The sequence below is a fragment of the Bufo bufo genome, chromosome 2 (assembly GCF_905171765.1).
Source record: "Bufo bufo chromosome 2, aBufBuf1.1, whole genome shotgun sequence".
NCBI classification, from domain to species: domain Eukaryota; kingdom Metazoa; phylum Chordata; class Amphibia; order Anura; family Bufonidae; genus Bufo; species Bufo bufo.
The window spans coordinates 44,122,923-44,135,075 of record NC_053390.1 but is presented as its reverse complement, the minus strand read 5'-3'; the positions used below and the strand labels follow the sequence as shown (position 1 = coordinate 44,135,075).

The window sequence follows — 12,153 nt, the reverse complement described above, 5'->3', positions numbered from 1 at the left end:
GAGCCCCATTGGGGACAGATTGATGGTAATGTCTGTAAAGCGCTGCGGAATTAGTCAGCATCATACAAGTCCAATATTATAGACTTCTATATTTTATAATATTTTGTGTGATGTCAACTCAAGTAAAAACTAGCAATACAGATGAAAGCACCTCACATAAGCACTTACGGCAAGCTGTTTGGGAAGATTTTCAGCTATCCGGGTTAGCAAAGTCTTAGTTGGTTTCTCGGCACAGAGCAGTACCAGACTGACGTTTCTGTCGCCGCGTAAAAGCAAGCCTTTAGCCAAAACACCAACGCGCAAAACTCCTTTCAGAGCTCTGAAAAGGAATAAAACATTTCCAGAATTAAAATATTTCTTCACACACAACAGCTCTCTGAAAAGAAGAAATCTACTAGACTAGTCTAATTTTTTTTTTTCTTGGAAAACGGCAACATTTTTCAATAATACAGCTGCAATAATCTGGTTTCCATGAATCCACAAGACTCGTTCGATCTTGTTGGATAGGAAATAAGAATCTATCTATCTAGCTTTTGATGAACCATGGGGAATGGAGCCTCATGTGAGCATTATTTATCATGTGTTTATCAGCTGCAGTACGGCTGTGCACATTATCAGTGCATTAATCATGTAGGGTTTTCTATGGATGGTAGCTTCCAAAAAACTGACAACTAAGAACATGGGTTGTCAAAATTTTGAATCATTACCTTTCCTTGGTTGGATCTTTCTTCTCCTCAGTCTCTTTCACCTTACTCTTGTCCTGGTCCGCCATTACGTCAGACACCAGCTTAAGTGCTCGCTCTGTAAGGGACACTATTTTTTGCACAGCCTGGAGTTCTTCCTCGGTTGGGTATATTGCAGCATGCTTGGTCATAACATATCGGTCATCAGAAGAGTCTGGTCTGCGCAACTGCTGTCAAGAAAGAGCAATGTTGATTGCTAGTCAGCAATTTACGTAAAATACAAAAAAATATAAATATCAGATCGAGATTCTAAATGAAGACGTAACCAAACAAAATAATTCTGCTAAGATGTTCACAAGAGAATGAATTGTTGAGGAAGGTATTATATCAGCCAAAAGACAGGCCTTTAAGGCCAAAATTTACCCTCCACAAATTATTTTGCAAACGTGTTCCCCTTGCAACTGCAACATGATGCAGAGCTAGTGATCTAGTTTGCAGTAAAAGCACTAAACAGTGCAATACATTCAAATCTACAAAACAGTTTTAATACATCTGAAACCCATCTATTAATTCAGCAGCATCCACTGAATTTATTGTGAGCGGCAGAAACCAATATTCCTCAGGGACAACTCTGCATTAGGTTAAATAAATGCACTGAAATGTAAAATGACAAATTATAGGAAGACACAGCAATAATTATAATGAATGAATGTCCATCACACAGAACTCACAGCAGGTCCTTGAGGTTGGGGCATTCCTGGTCTCACTCCCAATAATCCTGGTGGGCCATGATGATAGCCGCCATCCGTGCCTCTTCGTCGGTCATCCCAATGATGCTGCTCTTCCTCCATACGCCTCCAATACATGTCCTCTTCATAGCGCCTTTAAAGAAGAAATTGGAAGGGTTATGACTCATTATTGCATCACACTTTGCAGTCATGTAGTGTTTTTGCTGAAAAATAGACTGAGGAATAACTGCTGATTTGTGACCAAAAACAAACACAAAAACAGCAAAAATGTGATTAACAAAACATGTACATATATTTATAAAGTTAAAAATAAAAATAAAAAAAACAATGCATCACATGGCTAACATAACCTAATAATAAAGAGGGACTCAGTTATGGGTCCACTGTGTTCATGAGCGGAACTCCCCCGATGGCTGCCATGCATCCCTGGAAACTAACAATCGTGGGTCAGCGACGCAGGACAGCAATCTCCATATGAACACAGCTGGGGTCTATTAACCAATTGGCACTCGGTAGAATGACAGATCTGCTTTAAAGACCACGCTGTATTTTTATATTGCATTCTCTGTAGTCCAAGCACCTGTTCTCACCTCATTTCCATCCTCCACCGCTCCTCTTCCTCCCTCCTTCTCCAGTACTCTTCTTTCTGCATCTGTTTCCGCATCTTCTCTTCCTGAATTTTCCTGGCTCGAATACTGGGCTTCACTTCCACTTGCAAATCCGGATTGACTTTTTTCTAATAAATGACAATATAAATATGATGTGTATAATGAGTAACAAACGCTGCAAGTGTGGAAAATTAACCCTGTGCTAGAAAACTGTTCAGCACTTACCTTGTACTGCAGCCTGTGCCTCCTTCCTTTTAGATGCATCTCCTTCGCATTTGGATCATTGAAGCTGCATTCACATAGCTTGCAGTGGAATCTGATAACTTTTCCTTCATCATTTCTAACCTGAAAAATAATTTCACACCCAAGGTCAGCCACTATACCCTACTTTCAATACCAGTCGCAATTAGCACTATTCTGTTCCAATTGTTCACAATATAACTTTTTGTTCTAAACCTCAACTCTCCAATCTCCAATGCTACAGATTTAAAAGCAAAAAACAAACAAATTTTTTTTTCTATAACCACCACTAGAGGGTGCTTACTGCATACTGGTCACAGGCAAATAATTCTATTTTGAACAAAATGATGATCAACAGTGGGTGGAAAACTGCTTCAAATCCAGGCTGTTCAGGCATAGCTGTTACCCACAAAGATATATATAAAAAAAACCTAAAACAAGACATCCATGACCATGGCCAGACAGGTCTTGGGTAGTTTCTTTCATGGACCTTAATTATGTGACAGTTTCTGTATGCTCATCCTGATGCAGCCGCTGCATGATGCTCAGGAGTGTTCTTGTCCAGCATCCTCAACATATGCCGTGCATGTGACAAGAACAAAGTACCGTATTTTCCGCTTTATAAGATGCACCCCAGGTTTAAGAGGAGGAAAATAAAAAAAAACAAGATTTCTCGCCCAGTTTTCTTGGGGGACACAGCAGACCTTGGGGTATAGCTCATCTCCATAGGAGGCGTGACACTAAGTGAAGACTGTTAAGCCCCTCCTCCACAGCTATACCCTCAGCCTGGAGAGAGAGACTGCCAGTTTTTGCTTAGTGTCCAAGGAGGCAAGACACTCCCTGCTCTGCAGGGCTGTTTTCTCCTTGTTTAAATTTTAGATTTTTACTTTTTTCTTTTCTTTTTGTTCCAGATCATCAGGGACAACAGAGACGCACTAGACCTCTCTGCTTCTCCCGGGGTTGAGCTGCGCCAGTGCCGGTCACCCGCACTGCTGCCTCCCCCACAGAAGACAAGGTGGATCAGGGCAGCCCAGCTCCCCTACATCCCGCCAGCGCAAGGGTCGCCCGCACGCAAAGTCCCTCTTCCAGCGTCCTGCCACTACGGTGCCAGTAGCTGAAGGGGCGACCCTGCTGGAATGGACCGAGGGTGAAGACGGCTGTGGTAAGAGAGAGGCTTCTCCAGCCCTACGTCCCCCACCCTGGTCTCCTGCGTGCCTGACCCCCATACTGGGCCTCTGGACCCTTCCCCTGCTGGACCTAGGCTGGCCCCTGGGGTGCCGCAGAGCGACAATCTGCTCCCCCCCCCCCTTTCCCTTCATAGGACATGCAGCTAGTGGCTGTCCCCCACAGCTAGCTGCAGAAGCTGCTCCTCCATCCGCACGGGAACCCCATCTCTGGGTCCCCCCATCTCCTTACCGGAGTGTTGCTCAGGCCTCAGGCTGTGGAGTAAGACCTCGCCTCCGGCCGGCATTAATATTCCTGTGCGGCCAGGCGCCGCAAAAATTTTCGCCCAGGCTCCGCGGCCTGCTAGGCCGCCATTCCGGGCCCCTGACTCTTCCGGCTGGCGGGGTGGGCTCCCGCGGCCGGCAAGCCGCCATTCCGCGCCCCCTGATTCTTCCTGCCGGCGGGGTGGGCTCCCGCGGCCGGCGGGCCGCCATTCCGGGCCCCTGTCTCTTCCGGCCGGCGGGGTGGGCTCCCGCGGCCGGCGAGCCACCATTCCGGGCCCCTGTCTCTTCCGGCCGGCGGGGTGGGCTCCCGCGGCCGGCATTGGGCTTGACTAGGCCCCAGCAGGCCCCGTCCGACCGTCGGTGCCGGTCGCCGGGGCTCCGCAAATTTTATCCCAGGCTTCGCGGCCTGCTGGGCCGCAATTCCGACCGGCCCGCGGGGTGGGCACCTGCGGCCGGTTTGAAGCGCCACTCCACCTCAGGTCCCGGCGGTACATAACGGGCCGGGCGCCGCAAATTTAGATCCCGGCTTCGCGGCCTAATAGGCCGCAAAATTTCCGGCCTCTGGTGGAGGGGGCGGGAACTTCTACAGGCGCGAATTCTTCCCGCCGGGGGGTTCCTCCGCCCCCAGGGGATCGCAGCGCCGCCCTCCTGGCCGGATCCCTGTTAACCCTTTGGGTACAGGCCGGCTCTCAATGGGCCTGTATGGTTGGCCCCCTTTTTCCTGACTCGCAGACGATCTGTGCCCCTATATGGTGGCTCCCCTTTAGCCTCAGAGAGGCTGTGTTTAACATAAATAATAAAAAAAAAAGAATAATGAAAAATAATAGATAACTGATTTCTATTGGACTGCGCAGGACGCTGCAGCCTCATCAGTAGTGCTGCATGTCTGCATGACCTCTTTCCACAGGCGGCATGGTGTTGCGCTCCCAGCCTGCGTCGCTGCTAGGGCATTTCCCCTTTTTAAGCGGTTTTCTTGCGGTGCTGGCCATGTGCACGACCCCCTTCCATAGGCGGAACGCTGCATTCTCTCTGGATTTGCTGCCGGCCATGTGCGTGACCCCCCTTCCATGGGAGGAACGCAGCACTCACTGGATTCGCTGCCGGCCATGTGCGTGACCCACTTCTCTAGGCGGAACGCTGCACTCTTACTGGATCTGTTGCCGATCATGTGCATGACCCCCTTTTTAGGCGGAATACTGCACTCTCACCGGATACGGTGCTGGCTATGTGCACGACCCCCTTCCATAGGCGGAATGCTGCACTCTCACTGATGTGCTATGATGTACTTTTGTACTATGTTATGTACTATGTTACTATGCTGCACTCTCACTGGTTTCGCTGCCGGCCATAGGCATGACCCCCTTTCATAGGCGGTATGCTGCACTCTCATTGGATTCGCTGCCGGCCTTGGATATGCCTCCTTCCCTCAGGCAGCATACATACATCCCTCTGTCTGTGGTTGTTTTCTCGCAGGTACGTTGCTGGCCATGTGCATGTACCCCATACATGGCAGGGTGCTTGCACTCTCGCTAGATCCGCTGTCGGCCATATGCATGACCCCTCTTCCGTGGGCGGTGTACGCACTCTCGCTGGATTCGCTGCCAGCCAGGGGCATGCCTTCCTTCCTCAGGCGACATACACACATTCTCACTGACTGTTTGTCTCTCGCCGGTACGTTGCTGGCCATGTGTATGACTCCCATACATGGCGGGGTGCTCGCACTCTCCCTGGATGAGATGCTGGTTATGTGCATTACCCCCCTGGGCGGCATGCTACACTCTCACCGGATACATTGCTGGCCATGAGAATGGCCCTCTAACATGGGTGGAACGCTTGCACTTCCATTGGATACGGTGCTGGTCTTGTGCGTGACCACCCCTCATTCCATGGGCAGAATTTGGCACGCTCATGAGATTCACGGCTGTCCTTGTATGGCTGTGCTGGACTTGTACATGTCCCCCTTCATTGGCAGAGTAGTTGCACTCTCGCTGAGTTCAGTGTTGGGTGTATTATTGCACACTCACTTAATGCTAGGATAACCCTGTGCATGTTCCCCTTTCACTAGGTGGACCTCCTGCGTTCCTGCTGGATTATAGGGTATGTCCTGCTTATCTGAAGTAGGTACGGCCTTAGGCATCACTCCCTTTTTGGACGGGCCTTTGCACTCTTGTCGACTGCAGTTTGCCAGGTACAATTTCCCCCCTTTCGGGGCGGACTGATTGCATTCCATCGCATGCTATACTAGGCTTGTGCATAACTCCCTTTCAAGTTGCACTTTGCAATTCCGTACATGCTGTGGCACTCTGTGGCGAGCCCCCTTTTTCGCTGAGTAACCTTTTTGCAGTGAGCGGACGTTCTTGTGCGTTGTTTGGGCCGTGTATACCTTCTCCTCCTGTAGGTGGGTTGGCCTTCTCACTGCTTACGGGGCTGCTCACCTGCTTCCTGCGGCATACTTTTGTTTTCTTGGGATTCGATGCTTGCCGCAAGCCTTGCACTCTAAGGAGTTCATTCTGTCCACCTGACCCGGACAGGCTCTATTGCTCTCTGCTGCACCGAGCTGGGTGGTACTCATTCATTTAGTTGGCCTTTCATCCCAGGGAGTGTTCGTGGGTCCTAGATGCGTGCCCATTCGTCCTTCCGCGGCATTGCTTCCCTGCGCTAGTGGTCACATGGTCGAGAGTGCTGTTGTCTGCAGCGCCCCTCGAATTCTTCGTTGGCTCTGGCATGACTGCGGTTCCCTTGCCTGCTGCAATTTCCTCCTCTTCGGATGCAGTGTGGTACGAGTCCTTCCCCTTGGCGCCTCTACGCTTCAGTCTGATCTGCTACCAGGTTCGGGCCGCTCTTCTCGGGAAGGTCACCCAACTTCTCTTGGGTGCTCGATTATCCAGGTCCGGAGGACCTCCGCCTTGGGTTCTTCAGGGTATTCGCCTTCTGCGATGCGGTGAACCGGGCGTCTCACAGTGTAGCGGGGTTCTGCTTTTGAGCTGTCCTATGGCTTCCCTGTTGCCCACTCCTCCTCCTTTCGGTTGGAGGGTGTTATGCCGGCCTCTGTATCGACTACCTTATCTCGCCGACTCTGTTTGGCTCCCGCTCGGTACAGATCACTCCGATGTGGCTTCTGCCCCGCCAGACTTCAGAGGCTGTTCTTTCACTGTCCTCCCCTCTGGGGAGAGCATGGTTGTTCATGTGGATGGTTCCGGTGTTCCTTTTGGCCTCGTACTGTCTCCCTTGTTCACACTGGCTGTATTAGCTGTGTGCCTGTTTACCGAGTCTACCGCGTTCTGTCCTCCCGCTGAGTGCAGATTACGTGGTCCATTCTAAGACAATAGTCCTGCTGTAGACTTACCTTCTCGGTAACTTGGGGGGGGACTACCTTTCGGTCCAGATTGTCCTTTGATCTCCCACACCGGGACTGTACAACGTGGCTACATCAGCATGGACTTTAGCCTGTCTTGTCCTGGCATCTGGCGGATCCTTTGGTTCCTTTCCGTCTGTCCTTCTGCTCCCCCACTCGGGTGGATACGGGACAACGTTGCGCGAGGGCCGACGGGACCAGTTTTTGTCGACCCTTCTGCCCGTGTTACTGGTCTGCGCCTGATCACATTGGGTTTTCGCCCGCTTGCCAGGCGACTCCAGCGGGTTCGCTACTGTCCGCTCCTGGCTGTGTTTCGTCCAGGATCTGTCGTAAGACTTAGGGTTTTTGTCTGGGGTTCTGTGGGAAGCTGTGCATTCCCCACTCTGAATTTCTCTCCCCATGGTTCTGTTTTTTTTTTTTTTCCAGTCCGGCCTGGACCTGGGACTGGGACTCCTTTACTTGAGGTGTCAAGTGTCGGCGCTGTTTTTCCTCTTCCAGCGTTCCCCTGCCCTCTGGGCCTGTCAAGACCTTCTTCCTCGGAGTGGCTCTTTGGTTCCTCTGTACTGTCCTTCGGTACCGCCCTGGGGACTACATACTGAGCTCTCGGCGCTCCAATCTTGTCCTTGGAGCCGTTACAGAAGTTCTCTCTACCCCTTCTGTCCTGTACGGTTGTGTTTCCGTATCAGTCGTGTCTCTGACGGGTGCCTGAATGGCCCCTTTTTGTTCCGAGCCTTCTGTCTTTTCCCAGGACAGGGCTGTTCTACATCCCGTTTCTTCCTTCCTTCTGAAGGTGTTTGCCTTTCGCTTCAACACTTCACCGATTTGGACGTTGTTTGGGCCTTGCCGTTTTTACTTGGAGATCTCCGACTCTTGTCGACGTTCGGCCTCTTGGGTTTCCAGAAGGTCCGTGCATAGGGTTGACGGACTCCAGGGTGGTTTTCCTCCACTTTATCAGATTGGCTATTGCTGAGGTTACCGCACCAAGGGCAGGATTCTGCCTTTGGTGTCACCGTTCATTTCACCAGAGCGGTCGGTGCCTCCTGGGCCGGAGGCATTGGGCTTCGGCCATGCATTTGGGCAAGGCGGCCACAGGTCTACCTTGCACGCCTTACCGAGTTCTACAGGGTGCATACTCTGGCTTTGGCAGATGCTGCCTTGGCCCGCCTGGGTCTGCAGGCGGCGGTTCATTGATGCCTTTCGGGTGCTTCACCTTGGAGCTGTGGTCCCTCCCCTTTTGGACTGCTTTTGAACGTCCCAAGGTCTTCTGTGTCCCCCAAGGAAACTGGGCGAGAAAACGAGATTTTTGTATAACTTACCAGTAAAATCTCTTTCTCGCTCTTTCCTTGGGGGACACAGCAACCACCCATTCATTGTTTTCTCTGCACGGTTTCAGAGTTTGTTTTACCCGTTGGGTAGTTGGCTTGTTGGTTCCTTGTTGGACTTTGCCTTTTCTCACTACTTGGACACGCAACTGGCAGTCTCTCTCTCCAGGCTGAGGGTATAGCTGTGGAGGAGCGGCTTAACAGTTTTCACTTAGTGTCACGCCTCCTATGGAGATGAGCTATACCCCAAGGTCTGCTGTGTCCCCCAAGGAAAGAGCGAGAAAGAGATTTTACTGGTAAGTTATACAAAAATCTCGTTTTTTGTGAACTCACCTGTAAAATCTCTTTCTCGCCGAGTTCATTGGGGGACACAGGACCGTGGGTATAGCTTGCTGCTGCCACTAGGAGGAGACACTAGGCTAAAAAATGTTATGCTCTCTCCTGGCTGGAGGGGGGTATAGCCGGTGAAGGAGGAGCTATCAGTTTGTGCCCAAGCAGTAGGAGAGGAGAAAGAAACATACAGAAAAACTACTAAAAACAATTAATGCCGGACGGGTGAACCAAGCTGAGGAACACCCCCCGGCAAACCAACCGCTATCACTTGCGGCTATAACAGAATAATGGGTGGGTGCTGTGCCCCCCAATGAACTCAGCGAGAAAGATTTTACAGGTGAGTTCACAAAAATCTCGTTTTCTCACTCGTATCATTGAGGGACACAGGACGGTGGGACGTTCCAAAGCAGTCCACGGGGCGGGATCTAAACACACCACCACGGAAACTGCCTCGCGGTAGCTGAGGAGACCACTGCCTGCAAGACTTTGCGACCCAGCGCAGCGTCTGCCGATGCCAACGTATGCACCTGGTAAAACCTGGTTAACGGGTGCAGGGATGACCACGTCGCTGCCCTGCACAGCTGTGAGGCAGAAGCTTGGTGGAAGCGAGCCCAAGACTCGCCCATCGCCCTGGTCGAGGGGCCATGACACGAGGGGCGGAGCCTTGCCACGGTAAGCCTCAGCAATTGCCAACCGGATCCACCTGATAGTCACCTTGGAGGCCGCCAGACCTTGACGAGGAACTTCCGGAATAACGAACAGAGTCCGTTCGGCGGAAAGTCCTCGAGACAGATAAGTAAATCCTTAGGGCTCTAACCACTTCCAGCTGGTGGAGAGCCCACTCCCTCGGATGCGAAGGAGATGGACAGAATGACGGAAGAACGATGTCTTCGTTGTCGTGGAAGGCAGAGAATACCTTCGGTTGAAAAGTGGACATGGGACGGAGTACTGCTTTGTCTTGATGCAGAATAAGGAAGGGTTCTTAACAGGACAGTGCTGCCAACTCTGAAACACGCCTGATGGAAGTGATGGTCACCAGGAATGTCACCTTCCAGGAGAGAATACGGAGGGGCACTGTGTCCAAAAGCTCAAACGGAGCCGACTGGAGAGAGCCCAGCACCAAGTTCAAGTCCCACGCGGGCAAGGGGGATGGGGGGACAATAAGGAGGGACGGTGTGGGCCACCCCCTGTAGGAATGTCTTAACCGGAGCATGTAGCGCCAGCGGGCGCTGGAATAAAAATTTAAAGCGCTGAAACCCGACACTTCAAGGAAGTGAGGGCAAGGCCCAATCCAGACCCGATTGCAGAAAGGAGAGGAATACAGGAAGAGCGGAGGAGGCTAAGTTCTTCACAGAAGCGCAAAAAGGACTTCCAGGTTCGGTAGTAGATCCTGGACGACACCGGCTTCCTGGCCTTAATCATGGTGCGGATGACTGTCAGAGAAACCACGTTGCTTCAGAATGGCGGTTTCAAGCCACGCGGCCGAACGTAGCGACTCTAAATGCTGGTGGAAGACAGGACCCTGAGAGAGAAGATCGGGTCTGATCGTCCATGAGATCGGAAGAAAGGATTTTCCCGACTCCAGGGTTAGGGGTCGAAAGCCACCACCTTTGGGGGTAAGACTATGACGGTCCAGGGACTCCGGCGACACAAGATTGCCCGCTGAAGTGACCAAGTGTGAAATTGGGCAAACTGAAAAGCTTCGAAAGAAGCGACCATTGCCGCCAGGACCTTCATGCAGAACCGAATTGACAGGGTCCTGCGCTGAAGTAGAGGACGGATAGACCGACAAAGGACCAGCCTCTTGTCCCGAGGCAGGCGCACCACTGCCACGTCGAGGACCATACCTAAAAAGGTGATCCGTCTGGCAGGACGCAGTGAAGACTTTTGGAAGTTCACCAACCACCCGAACTGCACCATGGTATCCAGGGTGAAACGCAGGCTGTCCTCGTTCTGCCTAAAGGATGCCGCTTTGACCAGGATGTCGTCCAGATATAGGATCAGAGCGATGCACCTGGTCTGAAGAAGTGCCAGGAGAGGAGCGAGAACCTTTGTAAATACTTGCAGCGCCATCGCCAGGCCAAAGGGAAGGGCGACGAACTGATAGTGGTGGGGGCCCACTGAAAAGCGGAGGAACCGCTGATGTGCCGAAGCAATTGGGACTTGTAAGTACGCGTCCCGAATGTCTATGGAAGAGAGGAATTCGCCCCGTTCCAGAGAAACAATGACGGAGCGAAGGGAATCCATTCTGAAGTGTTGCTCGAAAAAGGCTGCCGCCGACCTGGATCCCTGGGAGGGGAATAAACGATGTGGAGGAGGGGATGCGAACTCTATTGTGTAACCCGAGGTTACGATCTCGAGCGCCCATACGTCAGAGATGTGGGCCTGCCACACTTCCTGAAAAAGGAGTAAGCGACCCCCCCCGCACGGGAGGGTGGGGGCGCCTCTTCATGCAAAGGGCTGCTTACCGGACGAAGGACGGGCGGGCTGCGTCCATGGGCGCCAGGATGGTTGAGGCCTGAATAGCTTTTTGCGCTGGTCCTGCGTGGAGGATCTGGGAGGAGCTTCTGCATGCCGGTGAAGCGACAAAAAGGACTGAGTCCGGGCATTAGTCTGCCTAACACGAAACATCAGTCTGGATTTGCCCTGTGGGAGGTGGGTACTCTTACCACCCGTGGCCTCGGAGATTATTTCATCCAACCGGGCCCCAAACAACCAGGAGCCAGCAAAAGGAAGGCTTGTAAGGGACCGCTTTGACGAGACGTCCGCTGCCCAAACTTTCAGCCAGAGCTCGAGTCTCAAGGTAACCGCGAGAGCCGATGAGCGGGCAACCAGAGAGCCTGCGTCTAAGGACACTTTACAGAGGTACTTCCACACCTGTGAGATCTGTAGAGCCAAGGACTGGAGTTCAGGGAGTGGAACATCCGCTGCCATGTCCTGGTCTAGCCGGAGTGCCCACTTAGAGACCGCCTTAGCCACCCAAGTGGAGGCGAAAATTGGCCGGAGCGCTGAGCCACTTGCCGCGAAGATGGACTTCGCCCAAGATTCCATGCGGCGATCAACAGGATCCTGAAGGGCTGAGCCATCAGCCACTGGTATGGCGGCGTGCTTGGCCAGGCGTGCTACCGGAGAGCGAGGGTGGATTGGGATATCTTAGAGAGAGGTCCTCCACTGCCTGGGATAAGGCACGGGCCCAGTCCAGTTCCGCCCGGTCAGGGTGGTAATGCAGCTGCGTGGTTTGATGATCTTGTGCGGGCGCACAGCATACGGAGCAAACAGAGTCCGGATGGCCATGCGGGAACTTAATATTGCATTTGACATGTGCATAGTAAGTGGTGGCCCATGGCATACGGGGGTCCCTAGTAGGTTTGGACATTGTTACTACCGCTGAGCTCACTGCTGGGGAGGGGACGAC

The 12,153-nt window shown here is 52.2% G+C and overlaps 1 protein-coding gene and 1 non-coding gene across 2 annotated transcripts in view; both read right to left on the bottom strand.

Annotated features, from left to right (window-relative positions):
• ZFR (zinc finger RNA binding protein) overlaps positions 1–12,153 on the bottom strand; it is a 58,360-nt gene that overhangs the window by 12,773 nt on the left and 33,434 nt on the right. The window contains 5 exon segments of the mRNA XM_040421006.1: positions 169–319; positions 708–913; positions 1,415–1,565; positions 2,023–2,168; positions 2,266–2,385. Coding sequence (XP_040276940.1) covers positions 169–319; positions 708–913; positions 1,415–1,565; positions 2,023–2,168; positions 2,266–2,385 — 774 coding nt within the window.
• LOC120992639 lies at positions 1,049–1,181 on the bottom strand. Its single transcript, XR_005777038.1, has one exon. It is a non-coding gene; the product is annotated as a small nucleolar RNA SNORA66 (small nucleolar RNA).